General features: G+C 41.7%; 1 protein-coding gene across 9 annotated transcripts in view; it reads right to left on the bottom strand.

Annotated features, from left to right (window-relative positions):
* Window positions 1-27,815, bottom strand: part of LOC122720926 — a 271,751-nt gene that overhangs the window by 21,220 nt on the left and 222,716 nt on the right. For 8 of the 9 annotated variants that reach the window (XR_006347832.1, XR_006347833.1, XM_043948027.1 and 5 more), the window contains one exon: window positions 10,142-10,275. Coding sequence is in view for 7 of the 9 variants with exons in the window: in XM_043948027.1 (XP_043803962.1) it covers window positions 10,142-10,275 (134 nt within the window). In the remaining 2 variants the exon portion in view is untranslated. Of the gene's footprint in view, window positions 1-10,141; window positions 10,276-18,377; window positions 18,697-27,815 lie in introns of those variants that run through there. The other variant, XM_043948031.1, reaches the window with a different exon arrangement.

Below are 27,815 nucleotides of genomic sequence, written 5' to 3'. Positions count from 1 at the left end.
ATATATACGTTTCACGAATATTTCGCACACGTCGTTATATAAATTTTAATAATAATTCCACCCCGATCTGATCGAAAATCATCTCTATCCAAAACAAATCCAATTCACCCCCTCTCGATCAAAAGCCCCGAAAAAGCCTGCTGAAACGATATACATTCCCACGATCACCGCGCGGATAATATTCCTTCCCCGCTCGTTCTCGTGAGAGCTGGCTTAATTAACAACGAGAACCGCGCACCAACTTGGATGCGTTTCGACGGCGAAAGTAGCCGCGGCGCGATGGCGGGCCATAAAACGCGTAATAAACGGTGGCCCGCGTATCTGGCTAATACAATGGGACGGCAACCGTGTGCTTAACAGGCACTCGTAAAACTGTATTCGCCGAAATAAATTGAACGCCACCGTTCGTCAAACGTTCGCCGATCCGCGCGAGACACGCAATAACGTGGAACAATACCGCACAGCCGATTAAAATCTTCCCAGCGTATCGATCGTTCGATTCATCTATCACATCTGCCAGTGAATCGATGAGCGCTGCGAAAAACGTTCCTCTCGATTACGATTATCGATCGTTTCGATCGTTCGATGCCACGATGGAACAACAGCCGAGGAAAGCACGATCTTTAATTTGGGAAAAAAGTTTCGACGACGGAGAATATTTGATTTTTATTAAGAATACTTCTCTCGATGATTATATATCTGTAAAAAGGAAGATTTTAGAAAGGATATTCTGTTTCGAAAGCATACTTCTCTTCCAAGCTTTCGACTAGATTTTCTATCCCTTTCCTTGTTATCCTCGCGATAATTTTCTTCTTTCTCGTTTACACGAAGTAATATGGGATGATAATCGTGTTCAATCGTTGACGAGTGTTTACGAGGACAACAATTTTCGCGCAAAATTCGAAATGCGCCCCCTCAATAACAATAACATTTCGCAGACATTGGAGAATTTGGTTGAACGGGGCCTCGTAACTTCACCTCGTATAATTACAAGAAGGGCTCGCAATTAGCCGGAAAAATGAAAAATGCCGGGGAGGAAATGGCGGCTAATTCGAGGTTAATGGCCGCCCCCTGGCGCGCACACAGCCAAACGTCGGCCCATAATTTCGCGGCAATTTTCGATCGTTACCTCGTTCGAGATTCCCATTTCCACGTGGACCTCGAAATTGAATAATTTTCTCACCGATCATTTCCGCGCGTTCGCAGATTGCCGCGCGAATTTCACCGCTCGACGACGCCACCTTGCCGAGGAAAGGTGGCCCAGGAAATCGCCCTCCCCCCTCCCTCCTTTCTCGCCTTCTCTTCGAATGGAAATTCCGGTTCGTAATTCGACCAACTTTCGATTTTCACCGGGGATTCCGTTCCGTTTTCGCTTTACGGCCGATAGACCAAGCCTTTACGACACCTTTATAATCTTCTCCATCGTTTGCATGGCAAACGAGATGGCGGAATTGCTCGGGGACGCGCGCGACGCGAACTTTAAGAGTTTCGTTCTCCGCTCGGCGGAGAGTGTATCGAAGTGTCGTAGGAAATGAAACTGTGTAACAGATTCGATTAACGGAGTTGGATTATTGGAGATCCGAGGACGCATTGTTGATTATTCTTTAGATCTGACACAAAAGCTTCGGGAGAAGGAATTCGCGATGAATCGGTTGGAAAAAGAGATTGGATTTTGCGCAATTCGTATTTTGCTAGAGAAAGAGCGTATTATACGACGTTGTGACGTAATGGGAAGAAGTTGCATAAAATTAAAAAATTTTATTCTCTTTTTTACCTTAAGAATATATTTTTAAACACGCCTGTTATTAACTTTCTAATTCTTCGGGATAATTGGATCCATAGGATAATGGAACTTTTTTACGAAAAAGAAAAAAAAGAAAAAAAATCTCGATGAAAACGATCGTGACGAAGCTTGTTCATTGTCCTCTACAAGCCTGCTGCTGTTCAACGGAGGCGAGAAGTGAATGAACTCTCTCGAAACGACGTCGCTCTAAAATCACATGCAAACATTGCACCCTGCCAGGCCAGCGGAAATTACCTAACAGTCTATTGAGAGGAGTTTGCCTTTGCCTCTGGATTATCGAATGTTACCACACACCAACGTTTCTCATCGTTCAATCCGTGTCCCCGCCATGTTTGAACTCTCGAGGAGAAATAAAAAAATTCTCTCGTACAGTCCAACTGTTTTTTCCTTTTTTAACGAGAGAATCAGAGCGTTATTTTTCCGCGACCAGACGAAATTCAATTTTCCATTCACCCTCTGACGGTGGACGCGCGTTCACCACGAGCGCGTTCTCCGCGTCCGAGAGGATCCATTAACAGCGCAGAGGAACAATAGCTGTTAAATAGGCGCGCTGAGAGGGTGCCGTTCTCGAGGACGAAAGGGACGAAGAATGGTGGAGTGTGCTGGAAGAATGTGGAGAGTGATACGTGGAAAAGGGCAGGGAGGAGAAAGAAGTAGAATGAAAATCGACGAGGAGGAGGAGGAGGAGGAGGAGGAAGATGAAAAGCGAGAGGAAAGATTTCTCTGAGAATTTCTTCCAATGTTACGAACGGTAATTAAAAATTAGCCTAAATGGAAGAATCTCTATCTCGTGAACAAATATATGTGTATTGGATTTCGAAGAAAAGAGATAAGAAAGAATTATTCAAAGACGGGAAACGAATTAACGAGAGGAGAAAGAGGAAACACCTCTGTAATGAAGTGGTCGAAAGGAGTAATCCAGCGTGAGAAAGAAAGAAAAAAAAAGACGGAGTAGGCAAACAGGAGTGAAAAGGGGGAAGTTAAAAAGCATGGAAAAGAAAGCGAGAAGAGGCGAGAGAAGGGAGAAAAACAAAGGTGGAGGAAGAACGGTTAAAGCGACGAACGATTCAGAGGACAGACAGAGCGTGGAGGCAAAGAGAGGCGACTAAAGAGCGCGCGTGGAGACGAGATGAAAAACGAGCACGAGGGAAAAAGGAGCGGAAGCATCCTGTCGGGGATGAAAGCGAGAGAGAAAGAGGCGAGGGCTCGAAACGAGCGAGAAGAAAAATCGTTCGTGGTGGGTGCATTTAAAACCACCAAGATCCACAGCTGTTGCAGGGGGCTGAGTTATCTCGCGGATTTGGCTCGAGCGAACAAGAATTAATCGAAGGAGCCAGGTTTATCTCGAATTTTGTTAAACATCTGTAAGATAAGAATATATGTTAATGAAAAAATAAATAATTACGTTACACATTTCTCTTAGTTTCTTGATAAATGTTTATAGCTATAGTTTTTAGAATCTATTCCAACTTAATTCCTCCTTAACTTCGTGCAATTATAATTTTTTATTGTTCCATCATTGTATAATCATATTTGTATAATTCTGCGATAAATAAATCTCGCTTTCGTTTTCAATCCCATCCTGACTCGACGGCAAGGGAAATTCTCTCGTTCATCGAATCAATTAATTAATTCTTTTCGTTCGATAAATCGTTGGACAGGATGGATGTTAACGCGTTAATGCCAAGTTAAAACGAAGATCGAAAGATGGTGCACACACGACTCTTTCATCCCTCTTGTGTGGCACAGCACGCGATGACATTTCGTGCACGCCGTTCATAAATTGCTACCGTGCACACGGTTTGCGTACTTACGAGAGAAATTGCTGGAATTAATTATCACGTTGATTCACGGGTCGCGATTATTCCCTTCTTCCTCTCTTTGTGGTAACACTTTGCACGCCATTTATTACGTCCAATTCGCGTTTTTTAATAAGAGGAACCAAGAGTGTCTTGAGTCACGTTTACGAAATAACCTTTCGAGATTAATTCGAGGGTTTAAAATAATTTGTACGCGGAAATTATCGCATAGACCGAGACGATATTCCAGATTAGAAATGGAACAACACGTCTATGTACATTTGGTCAATTTATTCGTGCAAATATATATTCGATGTCTTTCCAGAGCAATTAATTAATTACTCTCACGTTTTCCAAAAATTCCACGAAATCGGATATCTTCTATTTATCGTTTATTCATCTCCAAATCGTACGCGTATCGATCAAAATTTCTGACCGTTATCAAATTACCCACGCGCTTCAACTTATTCGAGCGGTATTAATAATTAACACGGATCGAATGTATCAATTAAATTCGCTTGTCCGCGCGTTCGTTTACCGCGATGGTTAGTTAATTTCGCGAACACAGGTCCGGTTAATCTATTATTTAATTCGTGATTAATTAAGAGAATAATTATCGCGAGCAGAGTAGCGGTCAGAATTCGTGAAAACGATAACCGAACTGTGTGTGCGATCGAGATAGAAAATTTTTAATTATGTTCCAAAAAGAAATTCAATAATTTTCCTACATCGATCTCGGTCTTAAAAAATCACGAAACACGCAATGTACCTCGCTTCGTTCGTCAGTAATAAAAATCTATACGTAACTGGAGAAAGGAGAAGAGGAGGAGAAGAAAGTATATCTTTCGGTCGATGAAAAGTCGTGATTCGAACACGAAGGAAACGCGTACAGGCGATGGGCGAACGTGTCACGTTAACCAACGTGATTATTCATTCAGGACAGAAAACCGTCCGTCGGTATATCCGGCCGGTTGTAATGCATCATGTCGCTTTTACATTCTCGAAAACAAAAAATGTCCACCCGCTGTATGTACACGCATTCTGTTTGCGTGTTACGCGGATGCGTGAGCCGACGCTCGTTCCCTTTCTTCCTGGAACGTGCAGCGCGAAGAATTAGTACTTATACATTTCGTTTCGAAGATTTTTAGCTCTCTTTTATCAATTTCCACAAATTTCTCAACCACCCTTGCTTTATAATTTAATAAGTCTGACCAAGAAACCAAGTATTTAATACATAACTACTTTATTTTTTGGATAATAAAAAATTAGTAAATTTTCGTTAATTTGGAACTGTAAAAAAAATAGAGAAAAATGTCGTATTCTAAATTGTTGATTTGAATTAAGAAATCTCATGAAAATAAAAAAAATCATTTTATTCGTTCTTATGATTACGTATTTAACCGAAGAAATATACTTAACGTTTGGAAGATAATTTAAGATGGAATCTCCTCTCTTAAGGAACGCGTGTGAAATTATAGAGTGCGTGCAGGCAGCAGACGCAGATGGAACGTTTCGCCGCAACGAAATGTACACGGTAGGGGGTGTAATTTGGTTTAAAGACGCAATAAAACAGCATGGATTTATCGGACACGACGTCCTATCGGGATGATGCTGGGATGAATTGAGACGCGAAGGGGATGAGGGGGGCCTCGAAAGGGTGGCGTCGTTATTGCTGTCTGTAGACTGTCATTTCCGTCGCTAGCGTGGCAGATATAACCGTGGTGTGCACGGCTGTTATCGACTTTCCAGCGGATACCAGACGCGATTGATCATGATAGATCCTCCACTTTGCGATTCCCCACCGATATCTCCCTAAGTGAATTTACTTTCTATGGTTTATTAACATACATCGAACGACGAAGAAATACGGAATGACAAAATTTTCCATTCGAAACAAATTTTTTATTTACGAGATATAATTTCGAGATCTCGACGTAAAAAGCAATTGTGTAAATAGCAAAGTTAAGAAGGATCCAAGGAATGCCGAATATTTCAAGGATCTCTATGGAACTTTGAACTCCTAAATTCTTCAAGATCCTCAAAATTTGGTAAAATATCTCTGAACACATTTCGAGATCCGCGAGAGTTCCAGAAAAATTGTTCACGATCGAACTGTCAAATATATTTATCGCGTTAAATTCTGTAAAAGATAGAAAAATTTTAATGGTATGTACAAACAAGATTTCCATACGAAGGAACGAGAGATATCCTCGGGGAGAATTCGGTCTGGGCGATTCCCAAGTAATTTCAAGTTCGGCCAGACTGTTCTCCAAGTTGAGAACTGCATTTTAACGAGACTCTATTAGGCATCTCCTTGCTGTAGGTAGGTATCGTTGCTTTCGAGCCTCGTTGCTAAATGCTTTCATGTTTGTTAAGTGTTTCGCTAATTCCCCGCCGAATATCGTTCTCCGGCAAAGTTTTAGCTAATAGTTGCACGCCTGTCATCCCCGAGGCGTACTCCTCGGACTTGGATCAGATTCATTCGGCATGCCGTCAGATGGAAATGGATTTCATGAATATTCCCGAGTAGACGAGCTTCTCCCTTCTTTCTTTTCATCCTACATTATACTGATTCGGTGTTTGGAGTTAATTTTTTTTTTTCTTCGAATAACGTTGTACTCGATACAACGATGAAAAGAATATAACGAAATATAATACTTTTGCCTTGAAAAAAATGGTAAGAGTTTGCAAACGATCCAATCGATACGTTCAACCGTCCGGCGAAGAGCCAAGAAGTTTCTTGATAAAATTCAAACTTGCAGTACATCTAATGCGTAGACATCCAGATTTTTCGGGGCTATTGGCTGCGGGGGAATACGAGAGATACCGGTGCCAAATGGGGTTCGCGATAAAAATTCGTTTCACCGGTTTTGGGGGGATGGCATCTCGCAGAAATCGTAAAGGAGACAGGCTTATATTCCAGAGGAAACGCGGGATACATTTCTTATCAACGAAATTTCATCTAGAACGTCTTCAAATTCATTCTTATTTCCCTGTATCCAACATCTTTTTGCGTTATGTTACGAGAATTATCAGCAGAGAAATCAACGTTTTTCTTTAAATATCGTCTGAAATCTCTTCAATTTTCCATTGGATTGAAAGAATTACTAGATCTCTTCATTTTTAATTTTATCCTCATTGTCAGGATCAAACGCATAGCATCGACAAATGATACACGCGATGTACATCTTTTGTCCATTGAAACGATCCTTTCTTTTTCCACATATAAATATTTACAAGAAATTTGTCAAATCTAAAGAATACTATCGTAATATTCGAAAATGTCTCGAGCGATCTATAAATAAAAAATCGAATTAACTTGATCAATCGAACCAATTTTTTTCCTCTGCCACTTTCCTCGACAACGTTCCTCCCTGTGCACATACCGTAACGATCCATCGTAATCCACGACACTCACTCTGCAAAAGGCATATCCAGAATGCTACGCGGTGCATTCTGCATCGGTGCAACGCGCGCGAGAAGCGCATCGCCGCTTTCGAGCACGCACAATGGCTCGCTGCTCGTTCTCGTTTTCTCGTGGCAAAATGCCACGAGCAACCCCTCCTTCCACGACCCTGCTGCTCCGGAGATGCGTTCGACGCGAGGGGTGGCTCCGCTTTAACGTATATTCTCTCTCTTTCTCTCTCTCGCGTCCGCTTGGCTGGCTTCGATACACGCACCGGGCACAGCCTCCACACAGTTTTTATCGTCTCGCATAACGCGAGAGAAGCCAGCCAAGAATCGCTGTTTGCTACTTTTAGTAGGTATTGTTGCCGTAAATGCGATGCGGCTGGGAAATAAGGGGGTGAGAATTTGCTCGAAGATACTTCCCGTTCTTTTTTCTTTTTCTTTTTCCTATGAGGGGGAACGCGATAAAATTATTTGACGGGATGCTTGAATCGTCTTTCTGGAAAAACACTTTTGCTATTCCTTTTTTTGTAGGACGCAGCGATGAATTGCGAGAAAATTATTAATCGATTCAACGTGATCACTAGATTAAACACGAAATATAAATCGAATAAAATTTAAATTTAAAACACACTTTGAAACACCTATTATTTTTATTATTCTTTTGGAAAATATAATTGAAAAAAAAAAGTTAGGATAGATAAATGACGGAAAAGAATCTATACGCGTACCGTTTTCTGATTATCGAAATATCTCCGGTTTCCATGGCACGCAGACAACCGTATCGATGAAAATTTTCGAATTCAATACCACCCCCTCTCCACGGTCTCCCGATTGCCCGGATACGATCGGGGCGCAGGAATGAAATTTTATCCATTTACGAAAGAGGCGGGCTTTAACGTTCGCATTTTGCACACACCGCACTTAATACCCTATTTAACGCTTGCTCTGTGTAATTGGACATGACTAATGAGTCGCGTATAATTATGCAATTTATACGATTCTCCCGAATCAGTGCAATCGCGACTGCGTAATCATCAACGGAATTACGAATTTCGATTAACACCCGACGACCTCGAATCTTTCTCGTTTTCCAATTTTTCTCTACTCGAGCAGTTTAAAACACGCGAGCAAGTTAACTCTTCCACTCGAAGAAGGGAAGCGAAGAAATCGATTTCCGGAATCCGTGTATCGAGAGGGGGACTATGAATTACTGGTCGATCGTTATTACATCATACTACTCTCGTGCACTCTGTCAGGATGAAATAACGAGTCGATAAGATTTGTTAATGGATCGTTTTAATCCGTTCCTTAACACCGGAGTTAGTATATGGATAAAAGGAAAGACAAGAAGATAGGAGCCGTTATAATCGTTCAACGATTCGATTAACAGTAAAGTGAATGAGGAATTATATAAAATTGTTCGATAATGGAATCCTTTTCTTTTCTTGTACGATCAAACATTTATATGTGTAGTATAAATCTATAGAGAGTTTACAATGGACGTGATCCTTCGAGAAAGGTCTTTCTTCTTCTTACGATTTAACGTTGCACGTTTTCAATTTCCGATACTTCGATGCGACGTACGATACTTCCGATCCATATCATTTCCGACAGCGAGATATTCCCATATAGATAAAAGTTCAACACATAAGAGAGAAGATATAAGATATAATCCCTTATGTTTGGATACTTTCTCAAAAAAATTCGGGAGATCGTCGTCCCTTTTCAAATATTAATTCGCCTCCAATTAATTAAAATAAAGGAATAATATATTTCGTTTCTCCCGATATTTTCGTATCGTTCAGAACGATCCCCAAAACATTCCACACGATCCAACGGATGATGAATCGCGCAAACACTCGAATCTCCGCAAACCTGCCATCAAACGCAGGCGCCTCCCGCTAATCCCACGCAACACGGTGAACACACCTATCGGTTGCATCCGGTGTTCAAAACCAAGGGTACGTAAAACGTTCACCGTCGAATCGATTCAAGCTCGCCGTACCACTGTACTATACCGATTCAGGCTGAAAACTAGTAATCTCGATACAACCCCGCGATAATACATCGAGGCGGGTGGATGGCCGAGATAGGTTATTGGAGATACGCCAATGCCGATGATTTACCATGAAATCCGCTAGTTATTGCGTGGGAAACGCGGTTTCATTATTTATAACGTTATATCGAGAGGTTGATACTTTTGCCGGGGAATAAAGCGGCGTGTCTGCGATGAAATAGACGATTTTCACGGCCAGTGTGCGAGAGAGAGAGAGAGAGAGAGAGAGAGAGAGAGAGAGAGAGAGAGAGCGTTGGATGACGTGGGGTGGAGAGGAAGGCAAAGGAAGGAGAGATCGATGTCGGACAAGCGCGCCGTCTCGAATTATTACCGGATGTTTGCCAACCGCATCGATTTACAGGCCTGATTTCTCTTTTCCTGTCCATCGATGGAAATGGTGGACGGATCTTTTGTTTGCAAAGCGTTTTCTTGGGTCACCTTGGGAGACCTTGATTTACCAGGATGGTGCAAAAAAACGGTATACACTTATAGTGGAGGAAATCGATCGATGAGGGAGTTATATGTGTAATTACGCGTGCGATAAAAAAATCTGTAATAAAAGGTATACGTAAGAAATGTTGGGAGACGCGAAGACGTGTATCTTGAGTGTAAAGGAATATTTTATGAAAATTTTTGTTCTTGTTTAGACGGAATTTTCGAGATAATTAATTTCGAAAGTCAATTCACTTGAAATCGATAAAAAATAAATAATTAAAAGCACGTATTCCTTTCGAGCTCAACTAGACCGGTATGTATTTCATGTACGTACATATTTTTTTCCATTCCACTGGTCGAACAACATTTTTTTTTTTTTGTTCTATTGTTTCGATGTATTTTAATTAAATGGAAACGCGTTGTGCAAACGATGCGCATGGGAAAAACAACAACAACAAAAAAAGAAGTCGATACTCCAGCGAATTTTTTTATTCATTCTAACTAGATTTCCAAAGAGGAAATATATTATTTTTATTTTTATATGTTTGCTTTTAAATCTAATGTGTCAAATATTTAAATTACAATCGGGCCAGATCCTGTCTAATTTATATAAATAGAATATAGATCGAATCTTACCTGGCCAGTTCTCTCTGAAGATGATGAACCCTGGAGCGTGCTCTTTCAGCTTCAGCCGTAGCCTCGCGCACCCGAGCTTCGGCCTCCATTCGTTGTCGTCGTTCGCGTTCCACATCTCGTTGCGTAGCCTCTCTCTGTAACAAGCAAATTAACATTTCCTTGTAGATCGAAATAAAGTTAGAAAGTACTATCTTTGATCGCATTTTTGCTAAATTCAATCGTACCAAAAACGTATCCAACAACGATAGGTTATTCGCATCTTTTTAATTTCAACATGTAAAAAAATCTATTACATCTGCTCGGTTAACAGAAACACATGTTTCTTTCTCATCATCCCCACCATTTAACAAAATCAGTTCTCCTTCTGCATCGTTCAGAGAAACCGTTCCACTGCCCTCCATAGCGGTCATCAAGAGCGCGTCTTATTCATGTGCAAATTTATTTCTCCTCGACATCCATTGATCTTCCCACCGAAACGGGCATAATATCTTCTCTACATATGTTCAAACGAATCAGAACGAACGCTCCCCTCGCCCGTGATAATTTTCAATGCCGTTTCTTCTTCCACCCCTTGAACCCGCAGAGAGAGAATTTTATTTTTATGCGCTTTTTCGAACGAGCGGATTTATCGTCGCATCTCCGCTGTAATGAATCGAATAAAAGGAAAACAGGGAATAAACGGGAGAATAAAACGTGGAAAAGCTCGCCCACTTTCCTATTTACGATCATCTTCCTGCCAGGACAACCTTATTATACCCCGTTTTGCGTTCGTTCGGGGCTCGTCCATCCGATTTCTTGCCAAGTTTTTGGCTATTTCGAGTGTGGGAAAGCAACACAGGCAGAGAGGAAATGCAAATCGAACGAGAATTGTTTACGCGATTCATTTCGGTGGAGGACGTTCGTTCGTTACAGAGGATTTCGTGCTAGAATTAATTTCGGTCGAATCATATGGAAGAGTGAAAGTAAATTGGTCTTTCGGATTAATCGTACTTTTTCAAATAGTATTTTTAATACGGATTTGTTGGAACGTGAACCGGTATAAAATATAAAATAAAACGTGGTGTATTCAAACTTTTGAATTTGGATAATCTAAAAAAAAATTCGACAAAAGAATAAGTTAGACGAGGGAAAAGAAAAAAGAAAAAAGACGAATTATAACATTAAATGGTAATCTCATTTTCAAAAAAAAAACCCCATACATCATAATACCGATGATAACTTTATCGTAACGACCTCGATTCCCTCTCTTTTTCACAGACAGATCGATCGTTCTCCCCGATCGTATCGCGAAATTGTCCAACTCCAAAATTGAAACTCACGCGAACGTCTCGAAATTTCATCAGGCGACCTTCGTTCCAAGATCGAAAGGAGGCATTCGCGTAAGGGATTTTCTCTGATTAAATCGAGAGAGAGGGACGCGAGATGGAAGAGGACGGCGAATAAAGGAGAAAAATAGGCGGAAAAGGAGAGAGAGAGAGAGAGAGGAAACCTCGTCGATCTTCGGCTGGAATTATTCATGAATTTAAATCGTTGCACGGCACATTGATTGCACCCTTTCGATTGTGAAAGCGGCCTACGCCACCGGCCGTTGCTCTATCAATAATTGCGCACGGCCAATGCGCCGAAAGCGGTATTTCGCGCGATTTAACTCGATATGTGGGCCCCGATTTAACGACGTCCATGATAAATCGGAGTTGGAAAGTGAATTTGTTCGTATCGCGGCTCAAGGTTTGATGATCGTAAACCCAGAGCATCGAGATTCCTCCCCGACGTTTCAATTTCTCTTGGAATTCTTCGTTGCTTCGTTTGTTAAAGCTTCCTGGTGGTTTTCTTCAGAGGATTCGCCTTTTTCTTGTTACCCAGATGCTATTGCTATTTCTCATACAGATTGTTTAGGATCGTGTTTTGTCGTAGAGCTGAAGAAATTGTTCGAGTTCGTTTTTAAATGAAAAACAGACAAGATATAAGTTCAATTTTCTAATAAGCTTGTACAATATCGTATCGTGTTATACGATATATTAAGGATAGAGAAGAATGGATGAACACGAGGAATAATTCCTTTGTGATTGATGATACAGTAAGGGAACGTAGGGTAGATATAAATGATTGATTGCGTTCACAGGTTGAAAGAAGAATTAGATCTACGTGAATTATCATCTTTGGGTAAATTATGAATCGTTATTGCAAGAAAATTAAAAATATATAAGAAACAAATAAATATGAAAATCGAAAAATTTATCAATCGTATAAGGCGAATCCTTTCGATACGTCATTGAGATGCGTCACCGGTGAATCTCGTTAGGAACGTAAATTTTTCACGCGACACACGTGTCCCGAATGAAATTCACGTGCGGTTATCGATCGACGTGCCCACCTTACCCGTTGTGTAAGCAATTCCTTTTAGAATACGTTAAAGTATTCTTCCCTCCCCTCACGGATTCAGCTATCGTGTTCCTTAATTTCTACTTCGTCCTTACGTCAACGTGACTTCGTAACAACCAGGCGATACCGAGAAAAAATCTTTTATATTCGTTCAAACATCCTTTTATCGTAACAAATAATAACCGCGCGTTATTCAATGGGATAATAAAGCATCGAAAGAAGAATGGAAAAGTCGACAATGGCTCTCAGTCGAACCGTCACGAGCTGTAAAACCGATATACGAAAGCCTTTGGAACTCTTATATCCTCGTTCGAGAAAAACGATTACGAAGTAACCACGTGGTAAACTTTAAGTAATATCGAAGAACTTTATGTAATCTTTCGCAACTACTTGTTAATTTCCAAAACTATATACATTTTCTATTTACAAAAGATTCTTATTATTCGTTAATATATCTCTTCCATGTATTCATTTATTATTAAGACGGCATTAATTTCGATGATAACGAAATCAGTGAGTTGCGTATTTCTTCTTTGATCTTCGAATGGAAACGGATAACATAAGCGGCAACGTTTGCTGCAGAACGCAAAGAAGCATTTCTATATAGAAATATTCAGCGACTTCTTCGAGACGTATGCAACATCGAAGAAAAAGTCACCTTCGATGAACTTTAGCTCCTTTGTCGGCCGCGTGGCGGTCGAGTTAGTGATGAAAAAGGACAAGATCGCATCACGAGTGTGGCAACCCCCGAAAAAGAATGGCGAAGTGGCGAAGGAGGAGGAGGAGGAGGAGGAGGAGGAAAGGAACGTTGGCCGGGATTTAAGGCTCCATAAATCCGGGCGGGAGCATCCCTTAAGCCTCGCACACGCGGTGGTCACTCGGCTTTTACCAGATTGTATTCCGCGATATCTCTCGTTTCGACCCCTCCGACTGAACCGCCTTTCACCTGACTCCGCTTAATGGACCAACCGCCTATTCCCATCGCGATGACTTTAAGCGAAGTGCCGTTTAATTCTGTATTCGATCGGCAGAGAGTCGAGAATATCTTCTTAAGCGAGATTGAATCCTCCAGAAGTGAAAAGCTTTTGGCAAGATAAGAGCGCAATTCCTTCGAAGGGAACGGGTTTGAGAATATATTTTGAGAAAAGTATATTCGAATCTTTGTTTCAAATCGATCGAGGAATAATTATCAATTCATCTCTATTAAACTTTGGAAATTCCATATTTGGATACATTCCAAATCGAGTTCCTTATTTCAATATCCAATAGAACGATCCTTCCATTTTCCCCAATTCTATATTTTCCTCATTCGATTCTACTTCCGCAGAATGCTTAAAAACCCACTTTCCGGTAGTGGCATCTGAACACAAAAGAGAATAACCCCTCTTTTCTTTCGATCAACATTCGAGCGCAGCGTCAGAGCGGCGAAAAAGCGTTAATCCGAAAGGACACACTCGGCTCACGATCGAACCGTTGTGCGCAGCGACGCATCCATCCACCTCCTCGTCCTTATTAGTATTCTCAGTTTTTCGGCGGTTCAAAGTCCCCGATGACTCAGCGCGGACGCGCGTGCACGCGTGCGTTTCATTCGAGGCACGTGCGAGGAGAGAGGCTGCGAGTGCACCTCCGAAACCTGAGTTTAGAAGGGGTCCCGTTTCGAGAGGGCTCGTTGATCGAGCGACAAATTATTAATGAGGCCGTCAATGATCGCGCTCGCTCGCTGGCTGGTTGAATAATTCAGGGCATGAGCAAATTCTCGGCCACGATCGGATTTTCCGCCCTGATCTCTTCTCTCCTCGGTCGAGGGAGACTACTTCTGTCCGTTTCGAGAGGAAAAGTGGAAGTTGGAAAGGTAGGTGGCGAAGAAGGAGAGGGATTGATAGCTGGGTCACGTGCCAGTGATCCTCTCGTCAATGGAGGAATCGTGATAAATCTTGCAGCCTCCTTCGCGCCTTTCGACGCAGACGATGGCCCGTTGGGATTTTTTGTATTTTTTTCACAATGTTGTACGTAATTTAAAAAATATTAAGAGTACGGCGATAGTATAATATTATCTATAAAAAGGGATTTAATTCGTAAAGAGCGAACGAGGTTTTGTTGTTCGAGCGTCGTTTTCACACGAGTTTGATATTCGCGGAAGTCTGGTATCTAGTTCACAACAGATGGAGGACTCTTCCCTTTCTATAGAATTAACATATTGAAAGCGTAACAGAAGAGGGAACACGCGTGATATTAAATATACGGAACATAACAATACATATATTCAAATAAATGAAATTTAACGAAAATTATAAGATTATCGTCGTTGATTCTTTGCTAAATATTAATTGATATATAAAATATATTGGTTTTTTAATAATCACAGACATGAAACTCGTGCACAACGATCCAACGATTAATCGCTTTAATCGCGCCCGAAGAATCGTTACCTTGAATGCGAATTTTCGCGCGAGAGTGCATCGATCGATCGCAAGTTGGCGCAAACAACGGCGCGAAATCCGCGCATGGAAAAGTACACAAGAATCGTTCGTTGCACCCGTAATGCAGAGGTCGAACGGTGTTAATTATCCTGTTTGCACAGTTACCCCCGTGGCGAGCGTGTTTGCCACGGCTTTGATACATGCTCGGAGTTTCGCACCGAGCTTTTGCAATTCGTGTCCACACCACTGCATCTTTTCACCAGGTTTTTAAGTGGAAATCGTCTGTGACATTTTTTTTCTCGATTTCATATCGAAATCGGTTATCAGATAATGTTTCAGAGATTGAAATCTTTTTCAGAATTGAACATGAATGGAAAGATTCACTATTTATCGAGTAAAAATGAAATATATTCTTGAAAGAAAATAATATTTCTATTGTCGACGATGAATAATATAGAATAAAATTAAATAAAAAGGGAGCCGGAAAATTAAATGAATCAAAGAATAATATAACGATACGTATTATCATTACAAGGATAATTTGCATACGAATCTCGAATAGCACTCCTATATTTTCAGTTTCATCGTGCAGTAACTGCTGCACAGAATTAATGAATCCAGTTTTCATCAGTATTATAGCATGAAAGAAAATTTCTGAAACTGACGATTCCTCAAATTCCTCATCATCTCTTTACCTTAATATGCAATTTCACACGAAATCCCACAAAAGTTTCCAACCATACAATAACCATCCATCAGTATAATAATTTCCTCAAGTTATCAAAGGAATTGGTAATGGCGTGGGACTACGTTTCCACCACAATTCACGACCAAACGCAAATTTGTTCCTCGTCCCTATCGATAATTAAACGATAATTAAATTTCTTTCGTATCTTCACTGACATTTTCCATTTTTCCACGATCACAACCGATAATTAACCGAACCACGATAAAGAAATCGTGACTTGCGGGAACGAAACTCTTCAAGCTCCCTTTCATTTAACGAAACGAGCGACATTTTTCCACGAATTCGTCGAGTATCGTGTGGCTGCACGTATCGTATTATTTAGGGCCACTTTCGCCAAGATTTATCGCCGAGGCTGATACGCGTCGTTGCATCGAGAATCGCGTTGCTAACGATGATAACGCTGTGAATAACTTCGTGCAAAATCCTGGAATTGGTCGGCGGTGATGGAATGTGTAATTCATTTCGATACGCATCGAATCATTCGTTTCCAGTATTTTGGCGAGGAGAAATTTTAGAAATTTTATATTCCGTTGATGGAAGAATGTAATTGTTGAAGGAATCCTTGGGATTGTGGAGAAACTTGTGGAAAAAATAATATTTCTTTGAATTTTGATTTAACAATTGAACCATTTAAAATCGATCAAGTATATTTTATGCAAATTTTGCTGTCAAAGTAAATTTATATCGCGTAAGTTTCGATCGATTCAACATTCTTTCTGAATGGAATAATATTTAATTTTCCAATCTTTCTTATGCAACATATATACTTTTGGAAACTGTTCAATTTCTTGTCGAAGATTTCCTAATTTTTTTATGAAATGACCTTCAATTTTCTCCTACAAACTTAATCTTAATAATTATACAATGATTTCACAAAATTTAATTCGAAAAGAATTAGCATATTCGGAATGAATCGACCTCTTTTTCCGATCTCGATCGAAAAACAAGAGGCGCATAAAGGAGGAACGATTCATGCGTGTACGCGGAGGCGGCTTGATACGAATCGTCAAAGTAAACTCCGACTTTTACGAACGTGCACGAGCAGTATGAATGCTTCATTCATCGGCACGGAAAACGGTTGGTGAATGGGTGTCTCTCATGGGCGCAGATATCTGCGCGTGATACCTGCGGCAGAGCTTAAATGGCCCATGAATTTCCTCGTTACCTTTTTCTTCTTCCTCTCCCTCCTCTTCTCTCCACCCACGTATTTTTATCATCCATCCGACTCGACAACGATGAAATTGTAGAATAATAGTTTTCTTTAAAAACTGGCGAGATAGATTTTTTTTTTTTTTTGTGGAAGATCGAGTATTATTATCTCGAGTTGTATCTCTTTCCAAAGAGATTCAAAGACGAGAGGTTCGACAGTTGGAACAACATCTCTCGATTCTTTGCACACGCGCGGATCAAATGTTGATAGTTTTCGTTTCCTCGTAGTTCCTATACGAGGAAAAGAGAGGAGAAAAGATTAAAGAAATTCGATGAGAAAGAGTTTTTCTTTCGCGGAGAAATAATTTACTTCTTCTCGCTGGAAGTTTAACTTGAACAACCTTTTAATCTCGCGAGTAAGAGATAAGAGAGCTTAATAAGAGAGCTAATTCAAAGTTATTCTGTACACGCGGGGCAGAGAAGAGTTTATTCTTTAAAGAAAAATATATAAAAATTTCTAGCTTGTAATCGTGACGTTTGCTATTTCAAAGCTTCTCCCCTTCCAGGAGAGAAAAATAGAAATACGTAAAATTAAAATATTTTCTTTGAATAATATTTTTAACTCTATATTTATAATTACATATTCATGAGTGATAAAAACTCGCGCGAAAAAGTGAAATAGAATTTTTCAATCCTATACCATGTTTCGTACACACAAATTATAAACTACAGAAATTAATCAAGCACCGTTAAATTAAAATTTATTCCACAAAAGTTTCGCATTCGCGTAAACAACGACGTTCCAAGACAAACCAAAAACTGAATGTATAACTCATTCTATTATTATCCTTTTCACGAAGCGAACGAATTATCATTCAAAGTTTCTCGAGGAAATGAAACGTTCCATTCGCAGCACGAAAACTAGCTGGACCATTCGTTCTGTGCGCCGGCAAGAGTTTCTGCTGAACTTGTTTGGATATTTGTCTCGCGCTATAAACGACAATCGGGTGGAAAGTTCTATACAGCCGAGTTCAGGACATAACCGTTGCAAAACCATCCCTACCCAACTTTCTTACTTCCGCAACTTTTTTTAAACCCCTCGATTCCCATCCCTCGAAACGCAATTCACGTCATCGCGGAGGAAGTCGTAAGATAATCTGGCGGAAACGTATCTTTTTCTTTTTCGTACTACGAAAGAAATATTCGGGAGTGAATTTTATTCAAGAAGAGAGGAAAATTTGTAGGATTTAAATCTCTACGTAATATAAAATGGTACAGACGTAATCTTCTTTGAGTAAAGAATGAATTGTAAATTATTGGAGGAACTTGGATTGTTACGAAGAAACGGCACGACAATATTCTTTCTCCTTCTCCTCCTTACATTATTCCATCCCAAACGAGAAAACGAAAGAAAAAGAAAAGAAAAAGGAAAAAAAAAAGAATACAAGACAACAAAACCGGATCTCCAGAAGGCAGATGATCGAAAGGCAGAAGGCCAGCAACCACCACGCGGCATCCCCTCTCGAGCACAACTCACCCTGCTCTGCTTAGTGAGGTTGGCGCCCATCAGCCGGCGATTCTTCGTGGCGTCGAGGACGTTCCGACGGGGGGTGCCCTCTCCGCCGGGACATTCCCGTCCAGAGGGTGCAGAGGGATTGACCCCTCCTGCTGTTCCCCAACGGTGCACTCGTGCGGCCACCCTGCCTATCGGGCCCTCCACCAGTCCCCTTAGAAGTCGTAACGTGCCACCCCTGCACGAGACCCCACCACCACCACCACCACCACCACTACCACCACCACCACCACTCACACAATTCGTAACACCGGTGTCCTCGTTATTACCTTCCCGATCGTCGTTTTTAACAGCCCTTAAGCCGCCACGGATGACACTACTTTCACTCTTCTCCTCGCAACATCCACCACCCTCCACCTCCTCCGTTTCCACCCTCCCAGCCTCCTCCTTCGCCTCCTCCGCCACTTCCGCAACCCTTTCTCCTGTCACCTTCGCGGACGATCCTCGCCCAACCGATCCACGATCCCCGCCGCCACCCTTAGGGGTGCCGCCTCGCAGCTGTCTCGAAATCGTTGCAGCTGCAACGCAACCGGTCGATCGACCAACCTCGTGTCGCTCCTCGACCAACTATCGCTTACGTAATTTTTCTCTCCAGCTCGGCAGCAGATCGTTTCTCGAAGGAGAGATCTTTTCCACGCGTGTACGTTTTTGGTTGTTAGGGGGGGAGGAGGGTAGCTGTGGTGATGGTGATGGTGGATCGAGTTAATGGAAGACGAGAGTTGCTTCGGGTGGTTGGAGGATCTCTTGGTGGGTTCGTTTGCGCTTAAAAAATACATACAAAAAATATATCACGATCTCGAGAGGTAGAGAGGATTCTTGAAAACTTGGAGGTTTATTACGTGTCCTTGAGGGACTAAGGCAACGATCTTTCCAAGTTAGAATTGCTTGTGTATCATCAGCTGAACTTGTTCTCGGTCATGTCTCCGCAGACCGTTCGCCTGTCAACTTCCGTTACATGCTTCGTCCACTGTCATGTCCCGGTGGACGGTGCTCGTCATTCGAACACGGACATCGATACTCCCTCGCCGCCGCGGTCGACCACGAGAGCCACCCCTTTCTGTCGCTCCAAACTCGAATCGATCCTTCTTCGATTCACTAATACCTTCTTGCTTCGAGCTGCGAATAGTCCAAGTTCGACGAAACTACGAGACTACGTTGACGTCGAGAAACTTAGAGAACATCGAAGTGAAAGGTGTTCGAGAATTTCATCCCTCGATGTAGACCGGGGTCGTCAAAGGTCCATGAAGTGAAATTTTTGTTATTTCAAAGGATCGCGACGAAACTCGAAATATTTTCTTTCATGGACCTGTCGAAAGTACACGGGATAAAATTTCTATTATTTCCAAGCACGACGAAGAATCTCAACTTGGAAATATTTCTCTTCCCGGGGTTGTCAAAGGTCCATACAAAAGTCAGAAACTTGGAATATTTTCATCGAAAGTCCATAAAATTTCTGCTGGTTCGAAGGATCACAGTTTAGAATAATAATATTTCCTTCGATATCTCTAAAAATTCACGGAAATAAAATTTCTAAAGTTCAAAAGTTTGATTGAAATTTGAAACTCGTCGAATATTTCTTTCACAAGATTTCACGTACGAAATAATGAAAAGTACGCATGCGTAATGAAAATTTCCGTGAGATCGGAACAGAGAGAAAAGAATCGAGGTGAACGTAAATATTTTGTTATTTCGTGGAAATGTTTGTACGAGCCACGCGACGACGAGAAAACACAAGAAGGAAGGAAAACACGAGCACACACGACCGTGTGGCACGCTGGTTGCCGACCGACTGACTGCCTATCGCCGATTAACGGCCTCCCTTCGTTGCGTCTGACTCACTCCACCAACCCTCGAGGAGGATTTTCGACTGCGCGCTTGCGTGGGCCGCGCGTGCATACGCACGGCGCCGAGCGTGGAAACCAAGCTGACACGAGAGTTCTTACGCGCTCGAAAAACCGCCGTTACTCGTGTTCTCTTTCCATTTGCTCCTTTTCTCTTCTCTTTTGCTTGGAATTTTTTCGATAGGGAGTAAGGTTTTGAATCTCCCGCGGATGAATCTTCTTGCGTTCTCCGATGGACGTACAAGTTTCCGCTTTGGAATTTTATGCTTCTTTACTTTTTTAAATTGAATCTTTTGTACGTTTGCGCGCACAAGAATTGGAGTTGAAATTTCGTTTCCAATTGTTTGTTGATCGTACAAACCAGAGATTCGTTCCTATACGAGTATTATATTTTTTTCCAAGTATTTAATCATTTTCTTTATTCGTGTTTAACAAATAATAATAAAAAAATGAGAAAATCTCAACGAATAAATTTCAGCAAAATTATACATGTATGTACAATCCTTAATGGCGATTAATTATAACGCAAACGCGTGGATCAAAAAAACTTTTAAACGCAAAATCCTTGACATCTATTTCACCAACTCTCACGCTGTATATATACATATATATATATATTTATTCTTCAATGTCGAGCATCTGAACGCAACAAATACCATCGGGTTGAATCTAATTTAATTCTCGAAGTGGTGGCGTGCTCTGTTAACCCGGTGGTAATCCCGCGAAACAGGGAATCCCTCGGTCGAAACAGCGACCATCACGTCGTTCACCGTCAGCGATTTGTAAACGTCGTCAAACCTCAATATCTCTGACCCCACCGGCTTATATTAAACGCGTTGGACGGCGAAAAATTCCTGTTATAAATATCAAACTTTGAAACCAACCCTCCGACGACGAAATATTCTACAAACTCACCACGGAATAATATCATTCATGAAATAAAATTCTGATCCATCACGCGACAATAAATCACCAAGATCGATCATTTCAAAAGTGATCGGATACGTGTTCGAGCGACTTTGTTGGATATTGGAGATGGACAGACAATGTCCAGGTTTCCAGGTCAGAGAGACGACGTTAAAACGATTCCTAATCAGTTTTAAAATGCCATAAACCGGATTAATCTGGAAGGGATATATTGCGGATCGATCGATGTTATGAATTTATTAGAAGGGAGGAAAACGAGATTAGGAGGCCTTAATCTGAGAGATTTCGTGTGGACGTGGGTCGCCTTTCCCGTTTACGTAATTACCGACGTTTCACGGAGGGATGATCCTTTGGATCACTGTCAATGTTCATCCCAATTAACGCAGATCTCTTCTTACGTGTCAAAAGTGTCTTTACAATATGTTATTATTAAATCTCTAACTTTAAATAATTCTTTTCTCGCCAATAATCCTTCGACTTCCATCTGTATCGATCTTCATCAAATTTTACTTAAAGCGAACGTGGAGAGAATCACCATTCTTTCAAGGTCACAGTAATATTAGGCTTCGACACGGAGAATTCAAAAGAATGCTCGACACATATTCCTCGATCGTTAAAAATTATCGCAACTTTTATACATCGACGTTCGATCGAAACATTCATCCCCTTCGCGATACCTGGCGTTATAATAAATACAAATCCAGTTTCTCGTGGAAAACGAAAGCTTGGCCACGATCGATACACACCCTCTTCTCCTCCTCGCCTTAGAATTCCGCAAAGTGTATTAACAGGTTGCCAATATCGCGATGGCGAGCCGAGGAGAGGGCGACATTGCGAGGCAAACAATTTAATATGCGCCGACTCTCGACGAAAGTCCTCGCTAAGGACCCTTCCTCGACATACCTTATCTGTCTTCCAGCAGTCACAAAGCCGAGATCTCCACGTTTATTGGAAACCTGTGCCCGTCGCGCGATCCCCGTCCAGGGATGAAAGGGCGCCTTCTCATGCCTCTCCCTCTTCACCCTCACGCTTCTCCACCCTTCCCTCTTTCTCTCTCTCTCTCTCTCTCGTTCTCCGTATCCGTATCGATACAGAGAGGAGAAGCCTTTGCCTCTTATCTGTCGACTGTTCACGGCACGCCAGGATTCGGGCGGAAAAGCGGAATTTGCCTGGCATTTCCCGTTTTGAGGGATCTCCTCGAGCGAAACAATTAGACGAGATAAGACATCGGGAGGAATTTTATCCGGCGTCGAGTTGGGATCCAGGTCTGTTTGCTCTGCCGCGATCCTTGTAAGTTATGGGAGAGTCGGGGGATAAAAAGGGGATAAAAAGGGAGATTTCGAGTCACGGTGGACAAGTTTCGAACGCTTGGTCGAAGAGGATAGTCCGGAGGAATTGGGGATATAAAAGGGAGGATTGTGTATTTAAGAGTTTTAAGACGAAGGGAAGAGAGAGAGTTTGTTTCCAATTTCTTCTTCTTCTTTTTAAAAGATGAAATACGATGATTGTATATACGTTCGATACGTTATGGAAGAGTCGAAGAATAAAAAGGAAGATTTCGAGTAAACTTTAATCGAAAAGTCCGGAGGAATTCTTTTTTTCTCAGCCGATGATTATATATTGATATGTGAAAAAAAGGAAGCTATGCATGGAATTTTTAAGTCTCGCAAACGAAGGGTGAAAATCTAGCTTCGAATTTCTTAATCCGCGATCTTCGATCCGTGGCACGTTCATTCCTCTACAAAGTCGCGCCTTTTTTTCTTTTTTTTTTTTTTTNTTTTTTTTTTTTTTTTGATTAACTGCACCGAGCATGCCACCCTCGAAGAGCCGCTCGAAGGGGTGGATTTTGCGCTTCCCTTGTTCTTTCTTTCTTTCTTTCTTTTTTACTAGCACACCCGACCGAGCTATAAAAGACGGAATACGGCGAAATTCCCAATCAATCTCGTTTCACGCGTATCTCAGCTTTTTCTACGTTTGATGTTCAGATATGTCAAAATTACACGGAATGATGTATGAAAGTAGCTTCAATTCAAATCCTAAAAAAAAAAAAANTTCCACCTACTCTCTAAATTTCCTTCAAATTGAAAGACACTTGAAATTTAGTGTTTTTCTAGACAGCTTTCATTCGTTCACCTTAATTCCTTCCAAACTATCGTATCACACGATACATCCTCTCAAAAATTCGAAACCAAACTATCCAAACTGTAACGAGACAAGAAAGGTTGACGACACGCGAGATCCAAAAAAAAAAAAAAAAGAAAGCGCCAAGGAAGCGACCCGTAACGCGTTAAGTCACACGCGGCTCGTTTCCACGCATAACAATGCAACGGGAGGAGAAAGCCGCGGGAACAATGACGTATGCGCGTCATAATGCCGGCGGCCTGTGTACGTCTTCACGGCAATTAGCATGCATCCAGCGGAGCTTAGGCCTGCGAGGGGGGTGTCCGAATAATCCCGCGTGATCTACGCACGTTTCCGATACCCATATGCGCCGCTGCTGCGCTTCCCCTCCACCCCCGCAGTAAGTAGCCCCGCGTATTACGGCCGCCCGCAGGAACAAAGAGCGGCGGCGGACCCCTTTGAATAATTTCCCTTTTTGCTCCAAGGGGAGAGACACAACCCTGGCTTTATTTGTTTCCTCTTCAAAATCGATCAACCATATATTGGCGTTTAACAACGATCTACACTCGAATCGGGCGAGGATCCGTCGCGTCGAGGATTAATCCTCCAAGATTTTGGGTAAATGGAATTTGGTGGTAGACGGATAGATATATTGCCCTCTCCGTTCGAAATTGATTAACTGTGCTATTGCATAACGATCGATAACGATCGGTTAGAAACAGATTTGTGGATTTGCTGAACGGCGATTTAAAAAGATTTGGGATAAAATCGAAATAAATAAGAAAATAGTAATACGTGTAATATTGAGGAAAATTTGAATTATCGATGTTGGGTAAGTTAAATTCTAATCTCTAATTCATTATTCTACTCATGGCCTTGTATAGGAAGCGGAGGATAGTTGTACGACACATACCTGAAACAGAAGAGGAAACGTTCTCGTTAAAGGATGAAGTTCTCTCACGTGTTACGATCGATCAAACTTGCACCAACCAGAAATGGTAAAACTATTAAATTCAATCGATCGCGTTCACGATTTAATTTCCCAACACTTCGTCGAAACGCTCCGAGAAGATATCGTTCTATACATCATTACAACCACAATCTTCAAACGATTTTTTCACCCTCCTCTTCTATGTCCACACACCACTTTTTCCAAAATGGATTGCCGACAACCGAGATAAGGACCGGAAAAACCAGCCTTGGTGAGGATCAAAAGAGTCTTCTTCCCCGAATCTTTTACGTAACTCTTCTTAACGCAAGAATTACACGTCCGGAACGGAGACGTGACTTTACAACGCGGAAGGAAAACGTCGACGGGATGAAAATTCGAGATTTGATATATCCTCGCGACGAGATTTTACGTAGCAGGGGGTGGGAGGGGGCGAGAACACGGTCCACGAGTTGAATATGAACAAGGAACGGAGGGATGATAACGACGAAGAGGTTTCCGGTGTACCGTCGTCGTATCGTATTTACCGGTCGTGGAAGTATGAAAACGACCGTGGACGACTGCTGGTGGAACGACGATTAACAGGACGCAATAAAATAACTTTTCGCGGGGGGAGGGCCCCATTCTCGCGAGTTTACATTGTTGCTTGGGTGAGCAACTTTCGCGGGGTTGTCCGTCGGAGAGAGTTCGTAGTTCTGCTTATCGTCGATGCGGATGATACACACGCCGCTGTGCCCTGTGTGCTATTCAATTTGCAAGCGCATCTCTGGATAGTCGGGTATTTAGTATTCGGATCACGGCCGGTTGTGTAATTTGTTTCCCGTGTTGTTCTTTCGTTTCGCTCTGATATTGCGTGCGTTTCGAAGTTGAATTATGATACGGTGGATGATAATTACACGGTAGAGTTGTTTTTATGCTACATGAAAATCCGTGTTTTTCTATGTTTATAAGGAATTATTCGAATAATATTCTAAATTTAACGAAGAGAATTGATGTACGCTTATTAAAGATTTATCGTGTGAAGTCTCGAACGATCTTTATACGCTTTTGAATGAAAGAATGAATCAAGTTATTTTACATACAATTGTAACATATATGTAAAAATATTCCGTTGCAAGCTTTTCTTTTGTTTTCTTTTTAAATATTCGATAAATATCTGGTCATAATAAACGCGAAGAATCACTTTGCGACCAGCTGGTATGAAAACACTTTCTGGCGAGCAGTCGTGTATTTCGTAAACAGGGGTGTGTGTCGTCGACATACACCGACGTTGATGCTCCCGCTCTTTGTTTCCAACCCTGAAACAGGGGTTGGATGATGCTTCTCGAATAATTGGTAGGGCAGTAATGACAATCATTTAGGTTTTCTGCGCGGTTACTCGTTTCCGGCCATGCGTGCGACGCGATATTACGGGGGAATCATAAAGATCCACCTCCCCCTCGAAAAAAGGTAAATCTCTTTTCGTTCATTTAATCCGCCATATATTCTTCTTCCAACGAGCAAAAAGAAACACGATTTCTTCCAACCACGTATTACCTTTATCTTTTCCCTTTTCATTATCTCAAAAACACAGAAATATTTCCACTCGCTTTTCTAATTAATCTAATCTTATTTATCTTATTTAATTCTTCATTTTCAAATCGAATCGAACCGATTTATAAAAATTTATTATCATCAGAATGGAGAAGTCGAACGGAACATTGATACAAAGGATTAAGACACCTGTCGCATTTCCCGGAAACACCGCCAAATTTCCGGACGAGGGTACATCCCTCGGTAGGTCAGTAACGACACCCCTTTTATCCTTGTGTATATGTGTGTGTCAACCCCCAGGAAACGGCGAGAGACGCTTCTCCAAATAATTCGTCAGCGAGAAACGATGTCTGTCCGTACGCGAGTCCCTCCTCCTATTCCTCGCGTGGTTGTTCGTGACCGCGTGTGCCTCGCCTCGCCATTAATTAAAGGGGCCCTGGTAGGTTCTGCACCCTCCACGATAAAAAGCTCCGGGCGTATATAGAGGCGTGGGGCCGACGATGCGGGGGTGCGGCCTCGAGATAGCCGAAATGGCGTGGGGTCGTACGTACGGTCCAACGGCCGATCTCTCCGGGTTTCAGTTTAAATTTCCACCTATAACCCGTGTCATTAACGGCGATTTGTCGTCCTAAACGGGAATCGGATCGATCCCACACCTTTATCGATCGGAGGTCGATGCATTTTAATCGTGGATTGCAATTTTCTTTTACGAGATTCGTGTGTTAAGATAATTAAGAATAGAAAGTAATTTTAATTAAAAAAATTTGCATTTCTATCGTTAAATCATTCAAAAGAGAAGAATACACACTCACTTTTCAATATTCTTATATTCTCTGGAAGAGCGCAGAGGCGTAATTTCCTCGACGAAGGGAGTGAGAAAAAAGGGGCAAAAGCAGAGAGACTGTACAATTTATCGAGAAGTTCTGTCCGATCTGGGCGGAGAGAGGGGGCGCGAGGGGCCCACAGATTTTCGTATCGACGAACCAGCGAACAATTTACGTTCGTTGTCTGGCCGGGTGGAGGCGATTTATCGTCGTCTGGCTTGTTTTCAGCGCGCCGTGTGTCGAAGAATATCCGCGCGAATTGAAATACTAAAAAACACTTCGACTGGATTTTTCTCCCCCCTCCCTCCTCCCCCTCAGAGGACACGGATCGAATTTCTACCTCGCGGAATTTCCATTTTTGAACTTCCGTCCCATCCCCCCGTGGACTCCATTAAAAAACGCCGACGTGTAAAAAAGGGTGATACGTGTTATCGTGTACCGATACCACTTGCCGCGATAGTTGGATTCATCCACTGTCTCGGTTCCGTTCTCGTTCATAAATAACATCCGCTGACAACCCCATATTGTTGACATGTCGCTCTTATCAATTTACGAATTGCGAATCGAGCCTATCTCTCGACAAACGGATCGTCCAGCTTTTTGTATAAAGAAATGTCTGTGGCGACGTTTGGATTCACTTGTTTTATATATTTATTAGAAGATGGTCTTGAAAGGGATGGACGTTTTCGAAGGGCGAAGGATAGTTGTAAAAAGAAAATTTTATAAATTTGATATAAATTATATCGTTTCAAGAATATTTATTTTATTACGAAAGAAGATTTCGATGATGGTAGAGATCGAGATCATTCTTACTCGTGTATAATAAATATATTATTTCAATAGCTTTTCGATACCGAAAATTTTCAATAGTCGATTATCGGCCTATTCGAGCAAGTAATGCCGTTTAAATTATTACGGCACGTATCCTCGACACAAATAATCGAATGACATCGTAATATTGGTATCGAACGCGTAATCAATAGTAATAGCTGGTTATCCCCGTTATCTGGTTAATTTAGAGTGGAAAAACAGCAATAACGCGTACAGAACGTAACATCGACTTTCACATTAACTAGATCGAACGATATTGTGTTGTTGCCCACGATTCGAACACGCGATTAAATACGATTCTTAATGGGGGAACGGTGTTTGTAATTCTACAAGATAACCAAATGAAATGATTTTAAAACCTGTTCCAAATTGTTCA

Source organism: Apis laboriosa, unplaced genomic scaffold (genome assembly GCF_014066325.1).
Source record: "Apis laboriosa isolate Shangri-la unplaced genomic scaffold, ASM1406632v1 scaffold13_cov153, whole genome shotgun sequence".
Lineage (NCBI taxonomy): Eukaryota > Metazoa > Arthropoda > Insecta > Hymenoptera > Apidae > Apis > Apis laboriosa.
This window is presented reverse-complemented; position numbering and strand designations above follow the sequence as displayed.